The sequence below is a fragment of the Salarias fasciatus genome, chromosome 5 (genome assembly GCF_902148845.1).
Source record: "Salarias fasciatus chromosome 5, fSalaFa1.1, whole genome shotgun sequence".
Taxonomy (NCBI): Eukaryota; Metazoa; Chordata; class Actinopteri; order Blenniiformes; family Blenniidae; genus Salarias; species Salarias fasciatus.
The window spans coordinates 648,096-676,066 of record NC_043749.1 but is presented as its reverse complement, the minus strand read 5'-3'; the positions used below and the strand labels follow the sequence as shown (position 1 = coordinate 676,066).

General features: G+C 49.4%; 1 protein-coding gene across 2 annotated transcripts; it reads left to right on the top strand.

The window, feature by feature from the left end:
- Nucleotides 1-1,120: 1,120 nt before the first annotated feature.
- Nucleotides 1,121-22,454, top strand: wnt4 (wingless-type MMTV integration site family, member 4). 2 transcript variants are annotated; one of them, XM_030092352.1, is made up of 6 exons: nucleotides 1,121-1,388; nucleotides 17,970-18,051; nucleotides 18,216-18,369; nucleotides 18,517-18,648; nucleotides 18,858-19,000; nucleotides 19,855-22,454. In XM_030092352.1, the coding sequence occupies exons 1-6, from the start codon at nucleotides 1,312-1,314 to the stop codon at nucleotides 20,323-20,325; spliced, it is 1,059 nt and encodes a 352-aa protein (XP_029948212.1). In that variant the 5' UTR covers nucleotides 1,121-1,311; the 3' UTR covers nucleotides 20,326-22,454. The 2 variants fall into 2 exon arrangements, with proteins under 2 accessions (XP_029948212.1, XP_029948211.1); XM_030092351.1 differs by lacking the exon at nucleotides 1,121-1,388 and adding an exon at nucleotides 1,655-1,761.
- The last annotated feature ends 5,517 nt before the right edge of the window (nucleotides 22,455-27,971 follow it).

Sequence of the window (27,971 nt, the reverse complement as noted above, 5' to 3'; positions counted from 1 at the left end):
GATCAGCACTCTGCTCTTCTCTGTAATTATTCATAAAACCCACGCGCATTCACTGAAGTGCAAACAGAAGTGTTTCATCCTGAAGATGTTGAAAAGCTTCTGAATGAAGTTCTGTCGTGATTCTGTCTCCTCCGCCTCTCCCCTTCGCTCGTGTGAATAAATATAATCCAAACACACCGAGCTGCATGTATGTCTGTGTTTGTGCATCTTTTTATACCGCTGCTCTCATAACTCAGCCTGACACGCGGGGCGCGTCCAGGGGCATTCTGGGAGAGAGGAGAAGAAACACTGAGTCTGGTATGAAGCCCCGGATGGATTTCCATGATTCCACCAGGTGAGGCGGCTTGCGCGCGCGCGCGCGCGCGCCTCCCCCCTGTTGCCCCCCCGCCGCGCGCTCATCCATCAGGCCGCGCGGCTGACATCCGTCATATTATTGGGATTTGCTGCTTTCGAACGCAGACATTTTGCAGCCAAGCTTTAAATAGCCTGTTGACCGCAGAATATTTGGTTGAGTGTGTGACAGCGAGAGCGAGAGGCGCTGCCAAGACGCGCGCGCGCGCGTGTGTGTGTGTGTGTGTGTGTTGGACGGGATTGCGGGGTGGCTGGGGAGGGCATTAGTGAATGGCTGTGCTATTGCATCCTCCCTGGAGACCTCTAAAACACACACACAGTCCTGTCTGTATACACACACACACACACACACACACACACACACACACACACACACACACACACACACACACACACACTGCACACTAAACCCGCCCTCCTTCAATCCCCCGAAAAGAAAAAAAAACTCCCATTTCGGTGCCATACCTCTGTATCCTCGCGCCGCCCCTCAGCTAAAGCGGCGCACACGCGCTGCGCCCCGTCAGACGCGCGGAGCCCCGGCGTGCGGTGCGGTGCGGGAGCGGAGCGGTGCGTGTTGACGCTCCAGAGTTGGAGAGCGTGCGGAGCGCTGACAGGAGCGGAGCGTCCCGGTGCGTCCCGGTGCGTCCCGCCACGCGCTCAACAAGTTTCCCCTGAGAGGAAGAAAAGCCGCTTGTTTCCTCAGTTTTTTTTTCTTTCTTTTTTTTTTGAAACCGTTTGGCTTGTCCCAGAGACGCCCGGCCTCCCGGGAGAGCGTCCCTCCAGCATCCCTCCTGCCGGGGGAGGGACGGGAGCAGCGCGGCTCCCCTCCGGTGGATGAGCCGCTGGATGCGGGACGATGGATTAACATCCTCCGCCGGACCTGACCCGTGACCGGCAGCACCTCTGCACCCCGGGATTACTTCACCTCGCGTCGCCCTCCCCCCGCTCCCCCCTCTCGAGATGAGCGAGGAGTCCGTCCTGCGGTGCGTCCTGATGCTCTGCTGCGCGCTGCTCTCCGCCAACGCGAGTAACTGGCTGTAAGTTCTCTCCATTCACTAATTCCTCTTTTTTCTCTCTCTCTCTCTTCTTGAATTCACCTGCTGCCCCCCCCCCCCCCCCTCCCCCCCAATCCCCCTCCCTCCCTCCCCTCATCCTCACATCTTCATCCTCTGGCCTCTCTCGGGTTAATTGTTAATCTCACACACTCTCTTAATAACTCACCGACACCCCTCTCCCAACACTGGATCGCTGAGAGGCAAGCCTCGACTCGAACACGATGTGAGCACCGGACCGTGCTAAAGGGTCCTGGGCAGCCATGTTGGCGTGCCGGTGGCCCCGGTGGCCCCGGCGGCCCCGGCGCTCCGCGGTGCCCGGTGGTGTGTGTGCCGGCCCTCTGTGGGAGGCGGTCAGGTGGGTTTCTGCATTCCTCGGCGGGCGCCGCTCCACTTTCTGCTGCTGTCATTCCTCTTCTCAGCGTCGCCTTCAGCAAGGCGACCGGCAGCTCACCGTTTCAGTTGGGGGGGGGCTCTGAGCCCTGGGGGGCCTGCAGGAGGGCTTCTGAGGACCTCAGAGCCGGGTCCTCCGGCCGGGCCTGCCGTGTTCGTTCGGGGCTGAAGGCGTGGTGACGGCACGGCGCAGCGGGCATGTACGGGCAGGCCGCCGCGCCGCAGCACGCCGTCTGAGGCCGGCCCGGCCTCTGGCTGTGGACTGTACCCAGGTCAGAGGTCAGACCGCTCGTCAGGACCGCAGACAGGATGTTTTGATGGACTGAGGTGGTCTACCGTGTTCTCCCAGAGGAAGAGCCGTTCCTCGCCAGACTTCTGATCAATCCCATAATAAGCAAGATGTTTAGGTCAATGCTGCGAAGCACAGTGAAATGTTTCATCCTGCGTGTTTGTCCAGTCGTCCCCCTGACGGCTCGGCTCTGAGGCCGGTCTGACAGGAACCAGGCAGCAGGTCTCAGCTCGGTGGTGTTTTGTCCGCTAACTCTTAAGACTCGGTCAGAATCATTGATTTCAGTCAATCTGCTTGCTGGTTCGGAGCCTCCTGCTCCACGGTTTGGCCCCCGGGCCTTATGTTTAGCACTTCTGGGTTTTACCATTAATTTGTGGCGCAGATGTCAGACAGACACCGGCTGTCAGTGGACAGGAAACACCAGTCGATCCTCAGTGAGTCAGAGGACGAGCAGAAAACACTCGGAGTGTAAATAAACAACCAGCCGTCACCGTTCAGCCTCTACAGCTACTGAGCAGCCAGCTGTGACCGAAAAGAAGAAAGAACTGAGCCAAAATCTAATGGAATAGAGAAAACTTGGTGTTTGAATAAAAGGCCGTCTCTTGATTTGTGTTAAAGTCTCATTCTGGACGTAAGTTGTTGAACTTCAGGTGTCAGGCTGCGTTTATGTGAAAATACACACCGTGCTGCAGTGCATAGTTTTTTCTGCTCATGTTCAGTCGATGGACGATAAGAACAGTGTCTTCCTCCAGAATGTCATGACTCGCAGTCCAGATCCTCCTGGTCCTGGTCCTGGTCCTGTTCCTGGTCCTGGTCCTGGTCCTGGTCCTGGTCCTGGTAGTTTTAGAGTTGACAGTGACGTCAATAATCCAGCTTGCTGGTCTGTCCGTGTTCCTCCACTGTTAACGTTTGTAAGTCGTTGTTCTCTGAGTGAGTTGTTTCATTATAGAACCAAACAACAGCACCTACTAGTGGTCAAACATGAGAAATACACTGTTTTCAGTGTTTCTGCTGTTTCCATGAAAACAGACGTCAATTTGTAGAACAAGCACAAAACTTTCCTGAAGCGAAGCGAGGCTTAAATCAATGGTCAGGACTTATTGTGAGGACGCTGTGTGTCGTTTCCACTGTGAGGACTAATGTCTCACTGTAACGCCTCTGGATTTGGACTAGTCACTGATTACTTTTATGGAATTAGAGCATCTTCCTCCGACTAACACAGTCTAATCCATACGACGACGTCTCAAGTGAAAACGCCACATTTCCTCGTGGCCTCGGTTTGGTATCGGTCGAACTCGAAGGATTACTTCCAGCCAGTCAGATTACTCCTGTGCCACAGTCAGTCAGAAGCAGTCTGTCCCCCGGAAGAAAGACAAGTGCAAAAACATCACGATCAGAGCCAGAAATAGCCGACATAGCTGGGAGTTTTGAGATTTTTGATGTGTGTGTGAGGTAAAGCTTGTATAAGCCCGGTCGCTGTCACTCGGAGTGTGTGTGGTAGCCTCGTCGCCGAGGGCAGGTAGGGACGCGTCCGCACCGCCGCTGCGGTTTGGGGAGAGCGTAACGCGGCAGCGGGCGTAATTTCAGCTGTCAAAGCCGCGGAGAAAGGCTGCTCGTCAAGTTCCGTCGATCCGGCGGCGCCCGTTGTTTTCCCCTCTTGTGCAACAGCGCTTCACTCTGTTTATTGGCTGAAATCAAAGCCGAGTGGAAAGGAGTTGCTGTTATGATGGATGTCACCGTTTTGGGATTAAATGTGTCACAACATGCTGTAACGCTGTGAACAAACTGCCGGTTTAAATCACGGCTGCATTAAAACGTCCGGCAGTAAAGCAGCCGCCTTCAGTCCTCGTTACTGGAATTCTCCTCCGTCCTGTAGAGTTTCTTCCAGAAGGCGGTTAGATTGGAAGTGAAAACAAATACGATGCAGAAATTAACCAACATATCTGTCAGTTAAAATCCAAATGCAATCATTTTAAATTTTCTTGTATTGCCACTAATAAATATCTCATGTGAACATTTGTTCCCTTTCCCTGTTCCGTTTTCAGCAGTTTTTATGGCGTCTCAGTGAGACAGGAAGTTAACTCAGGCCTCGTTTACACGCCAGCGTTTCAAGTGAAAACGGGAAATTTCCGTAGTGTTTTGTGGGCCTGTTCATACGACAGCGGTGCTCAGAGATGCTGACGACTTTTGAAAAAGTGGAACGTTCCGACTCCCACTGTGTGAAAACAGGTGAAAACCTAACTTTTATTAAAGGCTGTGTCATGACTCCTAGTCCAGATCCTCATGGTCCTGGTCCTGGTTAAAGTCCAGATCCTCATGGTCCTGGTCCTGGTTAAAGTCCAGATTGTCCTGGTCCTGGTGGTTTTAGAGTTGACGGTCACCATAGTAACGATCCAGCTCGGTGTTCTGTCCATATGAAAGTGTTTCACATTGTTGAGCGTTCATACGGTCTTGTTCTCTGCAAACAGCAGCGTCTAACGTAGTGGCTCAACATTCAAACTTCACTGTTTATACAGACACACTGAAGTGTCTCCGTATAAACTGGCATTCTTTTATAAACTATTTCCATGTAATCGAAAAATTTTTCTGAAGTGAAAATGCAGACACGATGCGTTTTCACTCCAAAACCTCTCGTTGCCCTGTCAGAATTAGCAAATACCGCCTGAATCAGAAAACCTTAAACTCTGCAGCAAATGATGTGTTCGAATTTATAGAAATAAAGCAACATGAAGCTCCACTGACCACATGGATCGATGGTCTTTAAGAGAGTCGGCAGAGGCTGCAGTGGGACAGACTCCACTGAAGACACCGGGGGTCAGTGTAAAGTCAACTGGCTCCCAGGAGAAGGAGCCATGTCTCCTTTCTGATTGGCTCACAGCTGAAACCTGGAGAGCTCAACGTCTCCTCAGGTGTTCCGCTGTAACAAAGCTGTACGTAGAACCGCCGGCCTGAAGGATGAAGCTGTCTCTGTGTCCGGCTCTGTTCCTCTGAACGTCCTCTATGTGTGAGCGTTAAAGGGTTGGACCCGCCCCTCGGCGGCGGCGCTCCTGGCGTCACGCTGAACCGCAGCCTGAACCGCAGTGTTTGTTTACCTCGGCCTGCCGCGTTCAGCCAGGGTGTGATCGGTTCGCCAGATCCCATGATTAATGTTCTGTCGGCGAGCGGGGATTCCAGCCCGACGTCTCCGTGGTGTGTCCATCAGCACCGCCCGCTTCCACACCTTCTGGTCATTTCTTTTTTCTTCTTCAGTGTTGGCGCTGGCACCCTCCCTCCACAGCCGTACAGGAAGTAACCGTTTGCCCCGGCACACTGGCACATGCCCAGCACAGCACAGCTGCCCCATTTACACCTCGGCAGCTGAACCCGAGGAGGTAAACACGCCGACGGGCTCCGCCTGAAGACACCTGGAGCAGGTGTAAACGCCTCGCGGCGACATATCGTGGCGCCATCCCACCTCATTTGCATATGGACGTCCGAGGAAGAGGATGTTTTTGGTTCTCCTGGTGTGAAAACAGCCACACATCAAACGTCAGCTTTAAGGCTTAGAGTCTGAATCTGTGTTGAGGAATTACAAATCGTTGTGGTTGTGAGAAAGAATTTAACCACTTCCTTAGAAAAAACTAATTCTAACGCTCCGTCCTGATGATCAAAACGCTGAACGGGAGAAATCAGAGCGAATGTGAACTGAACTTCTTCCTGCCCACAGGCAGCGCCGTGCAGAGCTGCACACACCAGCCTCTGTAATGTTTTATAGACTTAGAAGAGCTATAAAAACAATAGTGAAAGGCTTTTCCTTGTACTTCTGCTCCACAACGACCCCCGGCGCTCCGAAGTGACTGGAACGCACCGTGAAGGCAGTTTCAGCCAGCGGACTGGAGCGCCCAGCCTCCCGCTAGCTTCCTGCACAGATTAGCAGAGGTGTGCCAAGTTTGGCGAGTGGCGCTAAAAGTCGGGATGTTTTTCAGTGTGTGCTGTTCTTTCTAGAACGGAACAGGTTCTCCCATAAACAGAGGAGCTGCTCAACACGAGAATAGTAGAATTAATACTGACGTACGAACAGAAACACTCGCTATACTCAGGTTTGTTTTCTTTGTGCTAACAGTGGTAGCATGTTTTTAAAACTCCCTCTCTTGAAGAAATGACAGCAGGTGGATTGAAATGCTGCCACCTAGTGGCTTGAATTGGAAAGTCCGTTGATAAAACTATTTTTCTTTGTCTGAGTTGGAGCTTTGGTTGCAGAAATCTGGTTCCAGTTTGCAACGCTTTGGCTCCTCATTTCTAGGGTCACAGCAGCCGGCCGTGACCCACACCCTCAGTGGGATTCGAACCCTGACCCCATGTTCAGGAGCTCTTGCAGCTCCAAACTCCAGACCACCACGAGGCTTCACCCATCGCTCTGCTGTTGAACAACTCTGTGGTTGATATGTTCAACTTCCAGTGAAAAAACTTTCAGAATCAACTCCAGCAGACTGCAGAGGCTTCACCAAACTACAGCACCACGAATAAAAATGAATAAAATCAAGTCAAATTAACAGTCAAAACTAGAGTGTCAGTGATCATGTTTACGGAAGAGACCTGATTGGATGGACTCCAGATTAAAACACGCCGATGCTCTTTGGAGGATGAATCACTTCTGCCTACGTTTTCACTCTGAGTCCATATTTATACGTTCAATCTCTGGACCTGTCCTGGTTTTAGACACAAAACAAGTTCCAGAGGAGAGAAGGGGTTCAGACCAGATATGAGTGGAGATCCGAGATCTGACAGTTTGGTCCAGTAGTTCACACTCTGTCCTACTCAAGACCTGTCTCAAGACTGTCGTCTCAGGACTACATTTCCTCTTGGTCTTGACTCTGTTTTGGCCCCTCAAGGTCTTCAGATGCTCTGACCCTGGTCTTGACTCAGTCCCAACCCCTTAAAAGGTTTGGTCTTGCTTTGGTCTCGACTTGGAATGAGACTCTTGAAGTCTTAGCCTCGTCCCCCTCTTGGTCTTGGTTTGTTCTGATCTTGGTCTCTTGTCTCGTCCCCTTTAAGTCCTGGTCTTGTTTTGACCCGCTCACACAGATTCACCCTTCATTGGGAAAGTGACCATATTTCATATTTCTTCACTGAACTGTGACACACTGACAGAACGTATGAATAGACAAACCTAGAGATTTCTTTCTATTTCTGTAGGATTTCTATAGATGTATATAATATAGAAAAGGACAAAAGCAGCCGTTTCAGCTCAGTTTCCCGTCAGTCAATTCACCATTCAGCATTTACTGATGTTTGATCACATTGCAAACACAGTTCAAGTCACAATAAGGACGAGGAGCTTCTTCAGTAAGACCACATTGTGTTAAAAGACAGAAGATATATATATATATATATATATATATATATATATATATATATATATATATATATATATATATATATATATATATATATATATATGTATGTATAGAATAAAGGATACGGCAGCAAGAGTGAAGAAGCTTTTCTTAGAAAATGCAGCCTATTTAAAGGTAAAATTAATGAAATATCCATGATTTTTGTCAGTTTTCTACACTTTCTGTTTTTCAGAACTCATATAACTTTTCTTAAAAAATTGTGACACTTTTATATTTCTGCTATCTTTAAAAAGTCGCAAAACTGTTTTTACAAACAGGTTTTAATACCATCATTCAGTTTGCATCAAATGGCATTAACTTTAATGAAATATATGAATGTCATTCTTTATTTAATTCCCTTTCCTCTTGATTTGCTCTCAGAAATAAACGGTTACGATGAGAAGTCAGGAATCCGTCCACAGCGCCGAGTCCACCCCCCGCTGGCGTTTTGGCGCCGGCCGGCTCAATCAGTCGCTCCAGATTTCTCAGATAGCTGCCGAACAGCGCTTTGGGTTGGAAGCAGAGAGTCTCCTCTGGGTTTCTGTGTGTGTGTGTGTGTGTGTGTGTGTGTGTGTGTGTGTGTGTGTGTGTGTGTGTGTGTGTGTGTGTGTGTGTGTGTGTGTGTGTGTGTGTGTGTGTGTGTGTGTGCAGTGCTCATGTCCAGGACAGCCATGGTGAGGTGCTAAAGAGATGGCAGCTGATGGGTAATCAGAGAAAGCCGAGACCTTGGCGTCCGGCCCGTCCCACGTGCACGCTCGCACACGAGCGCGGTGAAGCCGCGGCATGTTATTTCCAGCCCTGCTGTCACCACGCTGTGCTCAATTATCGCGCGGCGGTGGCGGCGGCGCTGGGAGCCGCTCGGCAGGCGAGGAACCACGGGGGCCGACAGATGGCCGGGGGACCGGCTCACCGGGGACCGGGGGACGGTTTGAGGAGACTCCACGGTCCCCCGGAGGCCTTTAGACCGAAACGCCCACTGCATGCTCCTCTGCCAGGTGTGTCGGCTGATTCCACAGACCCAGGAACGAGACTTCAACTAAAACACCCAAACATGACAGATTTCTTTAATATTGTCCTAAAATATTGTGTCAGAATTTGAAATGTTATTCATTGTAAGTTCTGTTGAGCATGAGGAAGTTATTTTGGGGTTTTTCAACAAGCAGGGTGGATGTAAGGGTCAGTATAAACCTGCCGTTGCATTTGTTTGGAAAAACGAGTCTCGTTTAGGAACATTTATTTCTCCGAGTCCAGATGTAGCTGTTGATAATCTCGGTCCAGCAGCTGCTGTTCCTGAACCGTCTGTGAGCGTCTTCCCGAGCTCCGGGCGCCCCGCTTTTTATCTTTCGTTGTTTCCTTCATCACAGAAACAGCTTCCCGCTTTTTTCAGCTTCATTTCTGCTGTAGAGCTTCTTCTTTTTGGAGACATATTTCAGTCAAACGATTGATTGGAGGTTTCTCTGTGCTGCTGTAGCAACTTTCTGCTGTCAGTCAGTGACATCTAGTGGTGACACATGGTATGAACTGGTTTATTTTGAAGTTGCATAAACAGTCAAACTGCTCTAATCAACAACAAAGAACAACTTTAAAGGTTATTATGGCTCTATTTGACCAGTTCAGCCCACTCAGGATGACAGTTTGATCCCTCCAGCCTGGGATCTTTCACCAAGTCACCTGAGCTTCCTTCAGCTTCTCCAGACTTTAAATCTTGCAGGCAGTGGCGTTCCACTGAATCAGGTGGCGTTCCACTGAATCAGGTGGCGTTCCACTGAATCAGGTGGCGTTCCACTGAATCAGGTGGCGTTCCACTGAATGTTGGATGTGGCAGCATCAACGACCAACATTTCCTTTTTTTTTTAATCAAAAAAAAATCCTTAATCTGCTAATATGTCCTGAAATTAACCCACTTTTCTCCTTAACTTTCAAAAATCCATCAAGATTTCAAGATTTATTGTTTTATAAAAGAAATCAAATTCCAGTTGATGCAGAAAAAATATCATTATTATTGAAAGAACAAACTTTGAAGCTCATATCTAACCCTGAAACTTAATGATTCATGATTCGGTAGTTGCCTCTCGGGGAGTTTTTCTCAGACCTGCTTCTTTAGAGCTAATGGTATTTGTCTCTGCTGGCTTTTGATGACCTTGAGGCAGACAGTCGTGAGCTGAAATCTGTTTCTGGCTCACAGGGAGCTCTTTATGCGTGCGACACAGAGGTTACACACACGTGTGTGAACTGTGTAAACAGTGAGGAGGAGCGCTAAATGGTGCGTGTCCCAACCTGCCTGCCAGCACATGAACCGGGAGGCTTATCTCCCCGTCGCCAAAATACAAACATCTGGACGTACGAGTCATTCCCAGCCGGCAATATTCTCTTCTTTTACTGGCGAACAAAGCGACGGCGTGGAAGAGAAACAACGTCAAACCACCCTCTGCGCCCTGGTTGGCGTCCATGAGTTGGTTTCAAACTGAAAGAGTTGAAATTCAGCCTCGGCTGCGCTGGAAGAGGAGCGCGGAGGCGGGACAGCCTGAAAATGACGACGTTTTATAAGTTTAAGTGCAGAAAACACCAGTACATCCTGAAATTCTCAATGAGATTATCAGTAATCGTTATCTATAAGTCTGACAGAATCATCAGGATTAGTCCATCAGAGCCCGTTTATCATTCATTACTGAGGTTTCTCTTCTTCACGTCAGCCTCAGTCTCACATTTTGATCACAGTGTGGATTTTACTGTGGATTTAACCTTTTTGTTATTATTATCATAGTTTTTATTTTTAAGTGGATCCAGATCTTCTGGACTTTGGGTACGGCTGGTACCCTGTCTTGACATCTGACCGTGCCTCCTGCAGGGTGACGTGTTTCCTGACATGTCAGCGCGCAGCCGTGTTCGATGCCGCGGTGCTCCGCCTCTGAACCACTGCGCCTCAGGTACACGACAGGAACCGGCCACCGCCAGGTCCTGCTTTTAGACACGATCAGCTGTTCGCAGCTATTGTTTCCCCGAGTGCTGCCAGTCTGAACACACACACACACACACACACACACACACACACACACACACACACACACACACACTAATTGGCTGCTAGCCTGTTGGGCACTAACGGCACGAACACCAGGCAGGAGGTTAATTTCATGGCTTTTACTGCCTCTTTTCCCAAATATGTGTGAAATGTGTGTGTGTGTGTGTGTGTGTGTGTGTGTGTGTGTGTGTGTGTGTGTGTGTGTGTGTGTGTGTGTGTGTGTGTGTGTGTGTGTGTTCAGGTTGTGGTGTTGGCACAGTGTGTTATTTTTAGGGGGAAATGAGCTCTGGTGGAGCCAGAAGCACATAAATACACACACACACACACACACACACACACACACACACACACACACACACACACACACACGGACCGGTGCAGCTGCAGGACGAGCTGCTGCGGCGTTAATTGAACTGGTCGGATTGTTTCAGCGCTCCGACCTCTTATCGCTCCGCCGCCTCCCTCCTGCTCGTCTGACTCCGCCCCCCGGCGGTTCCCTCTCAGCTTGGTTCCATTTTCTCACATCCTCCCTTCGCTCTTATCTTCCATTCTTTCCACAGAAGGTTCCATCTCTACGCTGGGTTTATTTTCGACTCACAAGGCCGCCGTTATGACAGAATACCAGAAGCCAGTCATGATTAGCGCCAGTGTTCGGTCTGAACGCAGCGGCTGCACCTCCGGAGGACTCCCACCTGCCGGAACAGCTGATTCAGGATTTTCATGTCTTTTATGGATTCCACTGAAAAAAAATCCAACGCATGCTATTTAAACAATCCATGCCAAAAGTTTCATGTTTTCCTCATTGAATAAAACAGACTTGGAACGGCCCGAGGTTTCCCAGAAGGCCTCAGACACCTGTTCCCAGGTCAAACAGACCCCAAACATCATGAACGCAACACAGCCGCCTCATGTCGTTGGGTTGTCTTAGACAACTGTACAAACCAGAGAAAACCCATCCATACACAGGATGCTGTCACTGTGTCTCTATGCTCTTTTCTCCCCAGCCGTTCAGTTTTCAGAAACCCCTCAACCCTCATCAGACTCTCTCTCCTTCAATCGGTGCATGCTGCTGCTGTTAGAGCGAAAAAAACACAAAGAAATTTAATCAAAATCCTCAGTAAACACAACATTCAGCAACTTATCCCGCCCCAAACATGCTGAGGGTCTCTGGAAGCCATCGTTCCCCTTGATTCGTGATGAAGCCGGATGTTAGCGGCTTAAAAAGGACACAGACGTGTCTGCGGAGAGCAGCTGGACCGTGCATGCGCTCCACATGTGCCTCAATAAGGTCCAGACGTCTGGAGGAGGTGCGAGGCGTTCAGTGGGAGGACTGGGAGAACAGTGCCCTCTACAGGCCGGGGGCGGGGAGACACGGAGGGTGAGCTCAGGTCACTGCTCTCCTCCAGCTGCTGAAGCTGCATGTTTCCTCCCGGCAGCAGTGAGATGCGATCAGGTCTGGACCCCCGGCCTCCCGCCGGGTCTCTGCAGACCTTCACGCTCGTCCCTGTCCAGCAAAAGACTGCTGTCTCGCCCCTCGGCTCGGTGCGTTTCCCATCCGAGCTATATTTACCTGTCGCTGTGTGCTCAGCGCTGGAAAGGCAAACAGCGGGTATTTTCACATAAATACACATGAGAGAGGACGGAGGTGGGGGGGGGGAGACTGTCACCAGGTCTTCCTGCTGTCGGTGCTCCTCCGCCCAGCCGCCGCTGTCCGACAAACTTATTGAAGCTTTCAGCTCAGACTGAGACGGCTCAAAAACACAAGTAAAGTTGAGCTAAATAGCAAATCACAGGTAATGGGGGGAAAAAACTGAAATGTCTAGAATTCCTAAAAGTAGAAAATTCATTGTGGTATTAAAAAAGCACGTGGAGCTGGTTAAGAAGCGGTAAAATGGTTAAAACAGCTGATGAAAAAGCTTTAAAAGAGGAGCGAAACAGTTGGAATCAGGTACAAAAATAGGTTAAATGTAGAAAAATTCTATTCTGAACTTCAGTTTAAACTTCATAAATGCATCATAAGATATTGTTGTTGTTTATGCATCAAAACTGTAAATAAAAATAAAAATATTTCCGAATTTCTGAAATTCCTGAGCTGTATTAGCCTCATTTTAAAGGGTAAATGTGCTTTACTGCTCCAGAACAACTTGACTTGGTGGAAACAATAATGGCTCTTTGGGCCATGAAGGTTGCAGAAGGTCCTACACACACGGTCGATGCCGTAGTTTACATTAATCACCAAGGCCGTTGGTGAATGGAGCGTAAATTAGACTTCATGGCAGTCAATAGTCCTCCTACGGTTTCACACTCGTCCTTCAGGTCCAGAAGATCTGAACCTACAGAGACGTCTGAGCTTCTCTCTTCACCAAACTGTCTTTTACTAAGAAATTCCCTCATTAGTCCTGAAATGAAGTCAATTCTCTGGAACATATCCAACGTTTGAGTAACATTAGCATTAGCCACATTAGCCTGTAGCTGCAGTGAATTATCAGCGTTCAGTAACCGTCAGCTCTCCGTTCGAAAGAGCTGTGTGTCGTTTTCTTCTATGTCAGCCGTTAAATCTGAGCTTATGTCTGGATTAGAGAAGAAAATGAATTGATCAAGGTGTTTGGAGATGGAGAACCAAACACGTGAGCCGAGCATTTCTGTCTTTTTAATTCTCTCCACTTCGATGTTGACTGAACGCAGAACCGTTCTTACACCTTATCATTGTTCTGATGATCGAATAATCAGTTTCTCCTCAGAAACTATGAGATAAATACTGTAATAATTTCTGGAAATTGATTGGAAAACAAAGATTTGATGAGATCAGTTTTCCACCTTTAATACAGTTTTTTAATGAGATCTGTGCTTTTATGTGCACTTCTCCAGCAGATGTGGACTGATAATGTCTGAAAGTGACCTCTCGGTGAGTTTCCACTGTATCTGTCGTCTCTTGCTGTGTTTTCTCTGTGAGGGGGGCAGGAAATGGGAGGCATGGGGGGGTTCCACCTGGACCGGGATGCGTCTGCAGACTACAGTGTGTTTGTGTTGCATTACACATCCCAGTCTTCACAACACGGCTGGCTCCAGCGGGCTTAGGACCCGCGGATTTAGACACGCTACCACCACAGACCGGGGGGTGTTTTTATTCTCTTGGTGGGGCTGATAACCTGAGAACGCTCAACATTTGTAGGATCAGACCTTCAAAAACACTGGTGAATCATGTTTTTGGATCAGATTGAGGAAAAGTGAGGAAAATAATGGAAGTCAATGTCCAGAACTCAAAGTGTGCCTGTGTGACCTGGTTTCAGTACACGAAGCCACAGCTCGAGCATCGGCCAACCCTCCAGATCACAGATCATTTATCTGGAAATATAAGAAGTTTGAGGATGTATTTCAGTGCACCGTCCCTTTAAGGCTCAATCTCAGCATCAAACATTTCTTCAACTGGCTCCCCATGACTTTTATATGAGCGCTCTATAATAACATTGAGATGGTTTTATATATTATACATTATATATCTTTATAGTTAAATCCAGTCTTTAGTCTTTGAGTCAGATCATCTTCCATATTGATTTTAAGTTATTGATCTTTTCTAAATCCAGATTAATTTATTGAAATGCTCCAATTTTGCTCCACATTTCTATAGGCTTTCATGTACAAGATTGCGAAGTGTAATTCTGACTTAATCCCTCAAAATACATGAAATCCAGAAGTGGAATATTTTTGTGTGACCTTGAAATTTAACACACTTCAAACAACATCTTAGAAAATAAGTGTGAAAGAAAGTAAAAATGTTTCCTACAAGTGATCCAAAACCGGGTGCAGAGGTAGATTTTATGCAATAGTGTGTGTGTGTGTGTGTGTGTGTGTGTGTGTGTGTGTGTGTGTGTGTGTGTGTGTGTGTGTGCATTGTGGGAACAGTGGAGTGCAGGCCTTGAGCGGGTGTGTGGGAGGGCTGCCTCACTTTATCTGCTGTGTGTTCCAGTTCTTGGTGTCTCTGTATCTTTGTGTCTTTCTGTCTCTATATCTTCAAGTCTTTGAGTCTTTGTGTCTCTATATGTCTGTCTCAGTATCTTTGTGTCGCTATATCTTCGTGTATCTGGATCTTTGTATCTTCATGTCTCTGTATCTACATATCTCTGTATCTTTGATTCTCAGTATCTCTGTCTTTTTGTCTCTATGGCTTTGTATCTTTGAGTCTCTGTGTCTCTGTGTCTTTGAGTCCTCCCTGGTCAGCCCTGCCTCGTGGTCGCCGTTCTCCCAGCTGGACGCCACAGCCTGAACAGAACCCGAGGCTCCGCTGGAGAACAAAGGGGGAGTCGGGGATCAAACGCAGCACATGGCTTTGATGAAACGCTGCAGCGCAGAGACCCGGAGCGGGACCTGGACCCGGTCCAAGCCGGACCTGCAGAATCAGAGGAGAGAAATAAGGTCCAGGCCTCTCCTCCAGAGCTTACATCTGCTGCAGAAAACTTCACCAAACATCGCAGAATTGAATCAAGCCCTCGTCTTGCGGGGCTGACTGACGGTTCTGACCACACTGTTTGTTTGTGGAAGCAGTAACGGCTTCAGCTGTTAGAAGGAGAAATAAAAGTGGGATTATGAAGCAATAACAGTTTCCTGCTCCAACCATACTTGGCCAAATCAGTCCGTTGAACATCTCAGGACCTTCTTTTGGGATTCCTGCAGTTTTGTGTAGGAACTCGTGCTCAGTCACTCTAAGAAGCCCAGAGTAGCTAAAAATACCTTCTATCTACAAAACCCTGGAAGTCCAACGATCATCAGAGATAAATATTCAGACTTGCGCCAAAGCGTTAGAGGGAATCAGTTCAAGACTTTACAGCCTCGCATCAGATTTTTAAAGACATTTATTTGATGTGTTTTTAGTTTGTTGGCTTGTGAGTGAAGTGGTTTTAATCCATATGAGGCACATCGAAGCCGGGTCACACTGACGACAGAAAAAGTGCATGATTTTGGTGTTTCACAGTGAAAATGTGTCTTTTTGGAGAAAGAAGGGTCATGTACAGCATGTCCTGCAGTCTGACATCCCATTTACACCACGGCCCTTTTTTCAGAGAAGTTGGGTTGGCAACACAGATTTGATCACGTGTCGGAGAAGAGCCGTAGCGGCGGATAACAGCTTTATCACAGCGATGAGTGTTTAATATTGACACTGTCTGGATGGGAAGAGCTGGAAAGGCCCATCAAAGAGGAACCGGATGAGGAGGAGGAGAAGTTATCTGCCGTGTGGAGAGGTCACCATGAGAGGGTGAGACAGAGGAGGAGCCGTTTGAACCGAACACACCGAGTGGAAGGAGCTGCCGTTCACACGAAATGAGATCAACAGTCAGAGCGCCGCCAGGCTGTTTTCCCCGGTACGGACCGGCAGCTGCTGAGAAACACGGCTAACGCTGTTGGTGTGTGTCTGAAGCCTCCGCCAGCAGCCTGACGGCAGGCCTCTCTGCAGTCTGGTTGTGTGCCACGGCTTGATTGAGATGGGCAAACGGGGCTTTGCGGAGGTATGTGTGGTCTTGGGAACTCATAACCCGAGACTCATAAAACAAGCTTGAGAAACCTTAAGGAAATACATGTCTGCTCGTCCAGAATAAAAGTCTAAAAGTTAATTCTGCTGGAATTTTCCCTTATTAAGGTTTCTTTTTTCAAAAATTTCAACTTTTTCCACAGCATATACACAGAATAAATCTCAGCATAGTAAAACAGGAGAACTAGTTTGAAATTAGGTGAATAAAAATTAAGTACTGCTGTGTATCGCAATAAAAGACAGCTGAGAAGGAGAAACAGTGAAAGCTGTCTGCAATAAAAAGATCCACCAAGTGGATTTATTTCTAGTAAATTGAATGGAAAATCCCTACCCCCCTTCGAGAACCATGGTTTGAATCCCTCCTTGCTCTCCGTCTGTCCTTTAACCCCAAACCGAACAGCAGAAAGTCTCCTCTGAGTCTGGGTCTACAGAACGTCTCCTGAATCAGAGCGTTGGGGACTAGATACATGGACATTGGTATGTCCAGACCACCAGCGTGGATTGTCATTACGGTGACTGTCAACTCAAAAACTACCAAGTCCAGGAGAACCTGGACTGGGACCAGGAGCAGGATCAGGAGAACCTGGACTGGCAGTCATGACACTGGAGGAGAACACCGATGTTCTCGTTCCTCCACTGTTCAGAAGAGTTATTTACTACGGTCATGCTTTGAATGTAAAGTTGCAGCATTTCAGAAAAGTTGTGTTTTGCCTTATTTTCAAAGAGAAGTAGTTTTCAAATCGTTCCAACTCCTCTAGCCTCAAACCTCAGCCAAGGTTTTGCATTTTTAGTTGAAAAAATGTCGTGAATGGGGCCATAATCTGCTTAAAAATGAGAAAAAAAATCTCCGTAAGTAAAATATCAGACTTTCCAAACTCTTTTCAACGTGTTTTCAAGACTTTTTGTGTAAATGTTTAAAAAAACACCTAGGATCTGTTACGCGCCGTCAGCGGGACTTTACTGTCCGTTAGGAATGATCACAGCTTTTGTTTTGGCAAAACTCAAACCTTCAGACTCAACGTCTGTTTCTTCGTGACGTCTGAAGACACTTGGAGTGCAGACAGTACTATTTCTGTGAGGTGCAGCTGGCACTGGAGAGATGACCCTGAGGTGGAAGTGCTTGGGTCTGATGCCAGTTTCTCACACATCCTCGGCTCTCACGGCGTGTGTGTGTGTGTGTGTGTGTGTGTGTGTGTGTGTGTGTGTGTGTGTGTGTGTGTGTGTGTGTGTGTGTGTGTGTGTGTGTGTCTCCCTGACCTGTCTGGCCTGGAGGTGGGACGAGCGATAAGCCACTTCTCCTCTCAACGTCGTCACGAGCAGATGTTCATCCTGAACATTCCCACCTCGTCAGAGGAGGAAGGACGGCGCTGCGTTCGGCTTCTCAGTGACGCTAATCCAAATCCTGTCTGGAGCTTTATGATGTCTGCAAACTCATGAGAGGAAGAAGGTGTATGTTTAAGTCCCAAGACGTTAGTCTGGGAGATAAACGATACTGGAGGCTTGAAGACTCAAAGGGGAATATTTTAGTTTGATGTCAGTATCAGTATAACCTGAAATAATCAGCTGACTGACACAAAGCGGCGGTAATAAAAGAGCAGAAACTTTTCCTCAGCCTGCTTAGTTTTGCTGTTCCAGTTTTTCCCACTAGGTGGTGTTTTGAGTCAGATAATGGCTGAAACATAGCGGTATTTTTAATCTAACTCACCAGCCAGTAAAGCACCTCATGATGTTCGTCACATTCACACACTATGAGGCAGCTGCCATGCAGGTTTAGGGCTCAGAGTCTTGGTCAAGGACACTTTGACATGTGGACAGAAGGGCGATCGAACTTGCCACTTTATGATTGGTGCACAAACTGGTGCAGGTTCAAACCCGATGGAGCAGCATGACTTCATGTTCCCATGTTTCCCATCCAGACTGAAGCGACGCTCACGCCTCGCCGCGCTGTGCTCTCTGCTTGCAGATACCTGGCCAAGCTGTCGTCAGTAGGGAGCATCCGGGATGAGGAGACGTGCGAGAGGTTACGAGGACTCATCCAGCGACAGGTAAGCCACTCTTCCAACCGCCCTATTGTATCACCCTAACCCTCAGCTGTCATGAGTCGGCGTTAGAAAACCAGGCAGACGTTCTTTAAATCGGCCTCCAGTCGTTGAGTCCCGTAGAAATCCACCTCAAGGCCTGTGTTCCCCTCCGCTCCCCGACTGTCCAGGTCCAGATCTGTAAGCGCAGCGTGGAGGTGATGGACGCCGTGCGTCGTGGAGCTCAGCTGGCGATAGACGAGTGTCAGTTCCAGTTTCGCAACCGCCGGTGGAACTGCTCCACGCTGGAGTCCATGCCTGTGTTCGGCAAAGTGGTCACCCAGGGTAAGGACTGAAGAGAGACGCCGAGCAGTACGCTGTGCCGGGACACTTTCAGACAGTTTCCATAGGGAAACATTGTGCACACACACTGGCTTTTCATTTGCACGGCCAAACAATGTGACACTGTACGCCTGTGATTGTGTGTGTCAGGCACTCGCGAGGCGGCCTTTGTGTACGCCATCTCAGCAGCCAGTGTGGCGTTTGCGGTCACGAGGGCCTGCAGCAGCGGAGAGCTGGAAAAATGTGGCTGCGACCACAATGTGCATGGAGTCAGTCCAGAGGGTAGGTCTCACACTGCACGCACACACACACACACACACACACACACACACACACACACACATACACACAACAGGAGAAAATGCAGGGGCCGGCAGACCCAGTTCAGGCAAAAGAAGAAGAATATTGTAAAATCTTGTAACGTCAGACAGTAGAATCGTGTCTCGGCGGTTCTGAAGGTTTACGTGATGTCTCCAAACGTCTGGGTTCAGGGTACCACTGGTCCGGCTGCAGCGACAACATCGCCTACGGAGTGGCCTTCTCCCAGTCCTTTGTGGATGTGCGGGAGAGAAGTAAAGGCCAGTCGTCCAGCCGGGCTCTCATGAACCTGCACAACAACGAGGCGGGTAGAAAGGTAAGGCACCGCTCTCCAGACGCAATCGAGTCGATTCTAGCCGAGGCGACAACAGTGCTGCTAGCATAAACTTTTCAACTTGCCCAGTCTGAACCAGCAAACTTGAATACTGCATCGACTGCAGTTTGCTTCCCCAGGGAGAAGACCAGGCTCTCAATGATGGTTGAGTTGGGAAATCTTTCAGCATATTACCACTAAGTACTGAACACTGAACGGTTGAGCCTTCGAGGAACAAGGAACAGGAAAGTGACCACAAGTGTGGATGACTGAAGACAGACGCAGCTCGAATCCAGTCCAGTCTGAAATCATCCTGGTTAAGTCCATGTTGGGTTTTCTGTTCGAGCTTTGGTAATTAGTGTTTGAACTTCATAGAAGAGTCAAACCTTTAATTATATACGCCAAAGAGGCAAAACAAGACAAGATCTCAGTCGAGATTTAAGACTTGCAGAAACAATTGAAGTGATTTCAAGAAATCCATAACAAGTCAGAACCAAGAGACAAGTGTGAGTCACATCTCATGTCAGTCAAGCCAAGAAACCGTCAACCCACAGTCTACGAGAGGCAGGCCCAAGACGGACTGGAGGACAATTTATTTCAGGATTAGCTGAGGTCAGGTCTAATGAGAGAAAGTAAAGGTCAAATCTGAAAGCATTACATAAGAGTCAAACAGGCGGTTTATAAGAAAAGTCCAAGTCAAACCTTGTTGTTTTAAGTCCAGTCAAGATGGATATCTCTTGGAGGAGGGTCCGTGTTGAATTGAAGTCCAGATGAAGCCTTGAGATGTTCAGGAGAGATTGGGTGAAACAGGGACTGCTTGTGATTTTCTGCCTGCTGATCAGAGTTCGTCCCTGCAGGCCATCCTGTCCCACATGCGCGTGGAGTGTAAATGCCACGGCGTGTCGGGCTCCTGCGAGGTGAAGACCTGCTGGAAGGCCATGCCGCCCTTCCGCAAAGTCGGCAACGTCATCAAGGAGAAGTTCGACGGCGCCACCGAGGTGGAGCAGCGCAAGGTGGGCACCACCAAAATCCTGGTGCCCCGCAACTCCCAGTTCAAGCCCCACACGGATGAAGACCTGGTCTACCTGGACCCCAGTCCGGACTTCTGCGACCACGACCCGCGCACGCCGGGCATGCTGGGCACGGTGGGCCGGCAGTGCAACAGGACCTCGAAGGCCATCGACGGCTGCGAGCTGATGTGCTGCGGCCGCGGCTTCCAGACGCAGGAGGTGGAGGTGGTGGACAGGTGCAGCTGCAAGTTCCACTGGTGCTGCTACGTCAAGTGCAAACAGTGCCGCAAAATGGTGGAGGTCCACACGTGCCGGTGATGGCGGCGGCGGCACGGAGGGCGCCGCTGATGAACGAATCAAACGCCCCACAGTCCTACTCCGTCAGAGGCAGGAGAGAGCGGGGAGGACTCCCGCCGGCGCCCTCTCCTCCTGCTCGGTACCGCCCCGCCCTCCGACAGACTGAGAGGTCAAAGGTCATCCTGTCCGTGTTATGCCAACTCATCAATACATTAGGCATGGGATTTCCTGTGAAGCCACCGTTTGTTTCTTCTCTAGTAGAGAGCGTCTTTCCTGTCTCCCACCCTCGCGCTCATACCGGGTTTGTCATTGATGCTTCTTATTTTTGTAAAGTTTAACTTATTTGCTGAGACTGAGGGGTTTGACGCAGAAGGAGAGGACACTCGAGCAGATGTCACGGGGGGCAGACTGGCTGGCCGGAGGGGTTGGCGGTGGGGTGAGCTGGAGGGTCGTTTGCCTCCGGTTCTTGCTGCTGCTTCGTGGACTCAGAGAGGCGACGGCGAGTCGTCAGAAGGCAAACGGCAGACTGCGGCGAGTCGCGGACGGACTGTTCTGCGATTTGATTGGACATGGCTGCATTGAGCTGACGTTGGAGATCTTCACCCCCCGCCCCCCCCCCCCCCCCACGATGCCTTGATGCTGCTTCACTCACGCTCACCATCACCGATGATGATGATGAAGATGACGATGACGGACAAAGTTGAAAGCCACTGCCAGCTCCTTCCTGTCTGTTCTTTGGGCCCGTGGCTCTGGCAGGTGACGGGCACCAGACCCAGCAAAACACTGCTCCACAGCAGGCGCCCGGACTCAGCCACGGCTGCTGCATGCAACAGGAAACCACACGTCTGAGGTCGAAGGTCAGGGTGGGAATCACTGAAAGCCTCACATCACCATCAAATACACACAATATTGTGATGTATTGTAATTTAAAAGCTTTTCATTCAAGAAAACAACACATTTGTAGGTTTCTGCTGCTTTCAGCTAGAAAACAAAGTTTAGTCCCAATGCGACCAAAAAAAAATATATGGAGCAGTCATAACATCATGACCACTGTCAGATAAAGAGAGCCAAACTGTTCATTTCTCTCTCGTCGCATCTGTTGGTGGTTTTGATAAACCAAACAGTTCGTGGATATTTTGACCTCAAATTTGAGAAAAAAATGAATAGTTTTAGGATTTCTTCATCAAGGGGAAAGATAATTCAAATAGGGCATCTGAAAAGTCCAGTGTAATGTTTCCACAGCGCAGCAATCAGGATCAGACGTTCAACAAAAAGCAAGAGTAGTGAACAGAGAGCAAATCACGACCATTCAAGGATCTTTAATTCACGAGGGAGAAAAAAAGAAGACCTTAGTGATCCAGTCCAACAGACAAGCTGCTGTAGTTTAGTCAAGATGCACCGATACTGATACCAGAGTCCCATACTGCACCGAGTACGGGAGAGTGTCACACGGCTTCATCCTTTCTGCTGGTGTCGGTACATCTGCATCCCGACGACAGATGCTTTCTGGGTTCATAATTCATATGATGATACATAGAAGTAATGTTAAACATGCACAACATTGCAATATTGAGCTGTACTGATGATTCTCCTCGTTCTGCAAACGGCTCCTGATGCTGACGTTGATCTAGACCTTCCTCCTCCTCCTCTTCCTCCCTCTGATGCTGCATGCTGCCATGTGCCAAGTGCTAGCTGGCTTAATGCAAACAAGAGTGTACACACAGCGGCATGCACGCAACGCAAACACACACACACACACACACACACACACACACATAGGGGTCTGCCAGAGGGTTGCTGAGCATGTTCATCATGCATGATGACTGAAGCACTTTCTCTCCAAGCGCACATACAACCCTCGCCCCGCCGACCGATACAGCTTCCCACCCTGCCTTACTCCAACACACACACACACACACACACACACACACACACACACACACACACACACACACACACACACACACAGTTTCCCATGCCACTGTCTGGACTGTGCTGTCATCTTGTACCACCATCAGTAGAGCCGAGCTTCCCTATAATAACGTCTATCATACTAGAGGCATACTGTAGATCTGTAAAGACTTATACACTGAAGAAGACTATACTGCCTATGAATGTATGTTAATACTGAATATATGCTGTGTCAAAAATGGCTGGTGTTGCTTCTTTCGAGTGTGTGTGTGTGTGTGTGTGTGTGTTCGTGTGTGTGTCTGTGTGAAAGAGAGAGAGAGAAACAGAGAAAGAAAGAAGGCCACAAATAAATATACATAAACATGAACACGGGAAGACAGTGAGATGGAAAGTGAAAGAGTGCAGATCCGATTCCACCACCAAATCCTGGGACACACACACACACACACACACACACACACACACACACGCACACACACTCTGCTGACAGGCATACACGGATTTCAATAAAATCATCCATTTCCCGTGTCTTTCAGCTGCGTTATTGTGCGGCCACGGTTTGCATTGTGCAGCTATTTCTTGAGTGCGTGTGTGTGTGTGTGTGTGTGTGTGTGTGTGTGTGTGTGTGTGTGTGTCACCTATAAGCATCATTTTCCTGCGCATGCACGCGGCCGTCGGGCCGTGTGTCGCTGTGGCTGGCAGCTCGGTGGCGTTGGTCAGATCTTGGGAAGAACCCGAGTGGCTGCTCGGGTTTCGGAGACCGCCTGATTGGACTGGAAGGAGCAGCGGAGGCAGGAACACCGGGCTCGAACCGGGGATTACAGCGAAATGCAGACCACATGGCACAAGGTTTTTCCCTCCTTCTGTCTCCATCAATATCATACCCCCCCCCGCCCCAAACCCTCCTGGCTTTCCCCTGCAATATCTTTGACTTACACTGGTTCCACTCAGCTCTTCCACAGACACACACACACACACACACACACACACACACACACACACACACACACACACACACAAGGTTACACTCCTTTCTCTGCTCGGAGTGTAACTCAAGCCACTCTGGGTTTGTGACAGCAGGGATCTGTCCCTCATTAAGCCACTGTGATGGCCCAGATGAGGTGGACGGTGGCAGCCACACTGATTGGGAATGTCTGTGGGCTTGTGTGTGTGTGTGTGTGTGTGTGTGTGTGTGTGTGTGTGTGTGCTACAGTCTGTCAGACAGCCAGATGTACAGGCAGTCGGGGGAACTCTCATGCTGCCTGTGGTCTGCTGCAGTTGTGGCGGAGACAAGAGGCTGACAACGTGGTTTCACCACTAAGTGTGTATGAGTGTGTGTGGGAGTGTGTTGGAGTGAGGAGGCAGCAGCTCAGGCTCTACTGGAGACCAGGAAAATATGTGGGATTTAATCTGAGCATAGCCGATAGCTCAGGATAACGCACAGAATCAATACTGACAACTTAAAGAATAAAAAAAAACTAATTTCTTTGGATGAACTAGTTTGATGGATGGATGGATGGATGGACGGACAGAAATGTCATGGATTCATCAAGGTGCAGAGAACAGCTCATCGTCTCCACGTCAGGACATCGGAATTCAACTCTGTGCTTCAAGTGACGGACCGATTCAATCTCAACGGTCCGAGATGTTCGAGGAAAACAGGTTTTTTTTCTCACTGCATCGATTCACTGTTTTCAATCAAGCATTGTGATGTGGTGAACAATTAACGGCTCCAGCACTCAACAGTACAAAATACTGATCCAGACGAGAGTTTCACGCCAGAATCTACAGCTCGCTGCTGAGGACCCGTCATGGACGACGCGGTGGTTTCCTTCACAGCTGAAGTGTGTTTGTGAGATTGACTGTCCACACTCGAGCGCCGGTCGATGATTGGAGGACAGCTGGCGTTTAACCCCACTGTGGTCAGAGGGTTTACTGGAAAAGGCTGTTTTTTGAGACAGGATAAAGTGGGAGCCTCAACATATCAGCGAGCACCGGGCCGTTCCAGGACCGAGCCTCGCCTGCTAATCAATGAGATCCAATCAATGGGATCTGAATGAGGTTTTCCTGACTCCTGGACCCGAGCCTGGAACTTCTGGATTTGGAGCCGCAGCATTAGCATGATTGTAACGGAGCGTACTGAGGGTCTGGGGTCGTTGCCAGACAGTGTGGGCTCGCCTGCGCACAGACGTTTTGGACGTGTCTTATCTGGACACCCAAATGAGGGAAAACGTGCAGGTTTCAGTGCTCAGCTCGAACAGCTCCGCTACGGCGAAACACATGAATCCCTTCAGGTTTATCAGCCGACGAGATCAAGTCGGCTGATCGTCACGTGTTATTCTCCTCCTGTGATGAATGCATTCTGAAGATTTGAGCGATAATGAGTGTGAAGCGCTGCCGGTTCTCCCCCCGTCCAGTCGGTCCTCCTCCCAGACCGCAGACCGCTGGCGGGACGCCTCCGGTACCTGTCCATGCCTCCGCCTTCAGGTTCTCTGATGCAGCCTCTGCTTCCCCGCGGTGGGTGTGAAGGGTTAACGGTGCAGGTTGGCTGGATGCTAATGCCACTTCGCTCAGGGAACCCGGCAGAAGGCTGGCTTTAGCCCAGGGCCCGGCCCTCCCAGGCCTCTCGCAAACTCCCAGATCTCTTCAGCATACTTCTCATATTAAAAGAAAACAAGTTACACAAATGAGACAGATGGTTCTTGTTTGTGATGACAGTTGCAATTCTTTCTCCCCGTGCCCCCCCCCCCCCCCCCATCTCCCCTCCAGTGTCTCCACTGGTTTCTGAGGCCAGGTTGTGTAACGTTCGGTTCAGGCCGGCGGGCATCGAGGCGCACAAACCCAGGCTTCACACGTCGCCGTCGTCTCAGACGGCGTCCAGACTGGAGGCATCTTCAAGCATCGCATCTCTTGGAACGGGTTCCACCCATTAGCAATCAAAGCTACCTGTAACCACTTCACCACCATGCCAGGAATGTCTCACGACGCAGCCAATCAAGGCGAAGTTTCCCAAGTACTGACCGAAGAACTGGCTGAAATACTTCATCCTTATTTCCAAGAAATGACTAAGTCGTTCAGCTGTCCCTGGTCTAAGCACCACCAAAACTTACCTGTTGGTCCATTAACTAGCTAACAGCTGTTAGCGGCCTGGGCATCTGGCTCTTTAAGAGAGAGAGAATTGTGGGTAGGGTAGTTTCGCTTCTGAAAAAAAGACGTGGATCGTCGGAGTGTTATGAGAGCCGTACTGTTTTGTTTTTGGCCCGAATTGGCCCACTGATTTAACTCGGCGACGGCGTGGTTTTGTGGTAATAAAGCCCCTTTTGAGCAAGACTTCTGCCTCCTTATTTGACAAGGATAACTGGACAGCAAGTTACCTACACGAGCCATTCTGGGTGCAGAGACCCGTTCTACGAGGGGGTACCCAAAAGTTCCCGGACTCTGGTCATAAAATACTAATAATAATGAGTTTCGACTTCTGGATTCAGATGTGCTGCAGGTAAGCCTCGTGTATATCTGTGAAAAAGCTGAGCTTCCAGAGTTACACTGACGCCTGTCAGGCGCTATTTATAGTAACAGAGTGCAGCAGCGGTCTGCGATTTTTTCCAAAATGGCGACATTGACGGGGAAGCCAGAGCAGCGCAAACATTAAATTCTGCTTTTTGCTGGAAAAACAGCAGCAGAAACACTCAGCTTGTTGCAGCAAGCCTACAAGGATGATGCTCTGGGGAAGACTCAGGTCCATGAGTGGTCCGGGGGTTTGAGAAGGGCCAGATGTCGGTGTGACAGGTCCGCTCAGCAGTGAAAACAATGCTGAGCTGCTTCTTGGCTGTCCAGGGTCTCGTCCACAGCGAGTCTGTCCCTCCAGGTCAAACTGCACATCAAGACTACTACAGGAAGTCCTCAGACGCTCCGTGAGGATGTGTGGAGGAAGCAGAGCATAGTGGCGGAGTGGAGCCGGTTGATCCACCACCACAGAGCGCCAGCCACATTTCTGGCTCAATCCAGAGCCGGGGTGTTCTGTCGGATTTTGCTACCCATCAAAAACTGCTACTTTGCGGCTATGCGCATGCGGTCCACGTCATTAAAATCGCGCCCATAATTCTTTGCTCCCTGTCAGACTTTGGCCCGGTGAGAGCGAGCATCGTGAGCACAGGAGAGCTCTCCAACTGGTAAGTACTTTGTGTTGTAAAGTTGTAAAGTACATATAAAACACATATAAAACACATCAAAACTAGCTGGGGTTAATGACACAAGGCTATTACAATGTCAGATTCACACACACACACACCGGCCATGTGATTACAGCTGTGTGTCTGTCATCAGCCGAACTTTCCCTTCACACCTGGACACTGAACACTGTGTGTGTATGCGGGTGAGAGAGGTGAGAGAGTGTGTGTGTTACATGTATCTATTAGCTAACAGCAGCCGGCCGTGTCAAAACAATCCTCACCGTGACCAGCAGGAGCGCCGCTGCGTGTCCGCCGGCCGGCCGGGCTGTCAGACACACACACACACACACACACACACACACACACACACACACACACACACACACGTACACGCGCGCACATTTCGGCTGACGCACCATCGTTTTGAGGTCGAGGGTTTGATTTGTAAGATCCTTCAAGCCCAAGACAACGGTTTCAAGTGAAAACTTAAACAGTGGTCCTGTTTCAGACCTGGCTCAGTAACGGTGCTCAGAGTCACTGAAAACTTTTAAAAAATGGCTGCCAACGTGGAAGTTTTAGAAAACGCAATCGACGCTGAGTAGATTTCCAGCATCATTTGAAATATTGGGAGATTCCAGCGTCGTCTTCATGGCCACACTCTGCAGACTGAAGCCTGAATACAGACCAGCACCATGTGCTTTGCTGAACGCAGCCAGGAAGCATGGCGTCGCTCTACTGACCCCCGAAGAGCCCAGCGCAGTCAGGAGAGAGCCAACCTGAACGGATCTGAGCCAGGTGTGGAGGTCTGCTCGGTGGCTTTGATCAGAAACATCTGCTGGCGTGACGCGTCCGTCCTCCTGCATCCCAGGAGGTGAGAGACGAACGGCGTCGGGTCAGGGTGAAGAGAAAGACGAATCAATCAGAAGAGCTCACCAGGAGAGTCTCGTCTGAGGAGTTCAAAGAAGCAACGGACAGAATCAGAGCTGCTGCGGTGGAAAACTGGAGAACGAAGGTTCCAAACCGAGCAGCAGACCGCCAAACGCCACGAGCTTCCATCAGGATCTGCTCCGCCCACCTGGAGAGAAGGAAGACTGGACCGAACACCTCTTCACTCCGTGTTAGCGTTAGCTTTGTGCAGTGGAACGGCTAACAGCTCCACGCTAGCAGACGGCCCTCGGATCGAACCCAGCTGAGACGTCTGAGCTGCGATTTACCTTCGAGTAAGCTGTTTGTGTGTGTGTGTGTGTGTGTGTGTGTGTGGGTGTGTGTGTGAAGGGTCATTACGTCCAAAGGTCGGCCTGCAAATGGACGACCAGGGAGGACAAAACATTTCCACTCATTTATCAGACATGATGAGGACCAGGAGAGGCCAGGTGGCGTCTCTGCGATCATGTGTGTCTGTGTGTGTCTGTGTGTGTGTGTGTGTGTGTGTGTGTGTGTGTGTGTGGTGTGTATGCCTACCGATATTTCAGCAGACAGGAATGCCCTTCGTTCAGCCCGTGTGATAATTAATGACTGTCAGCGTCTCTTTAGCAGAAGGAGGTGTGGACAGACGGCACTCCACAAACACAGAGGAGGCCTGAACGC

Bases quoted from the DNA above. Each gene is read 5' to 3' on its own strand.
- wnt4 (XM_030092351.1), top strand. From the start codon at position 1,667: ATGTTGGCGTGCCGGTGGCCCCGGTGGCCCCGGCGGCCCCGGCGCTCC. The intron at 18,649-18,857 runs GTAGGTCTCACA...GTCTGGGTTCAG, and splicing joins GCATGGAGTCAGTCCAGAGG to GGTACCACTGGTCCGGCTGC. The intron at 19,001-19,854 runs GTAAGGCACCGC...TCGTCCCTGCAG, and splicing joins ACAACGAGGCGGGTAGAAAG to GCCATCCTGTCCCACATGCG.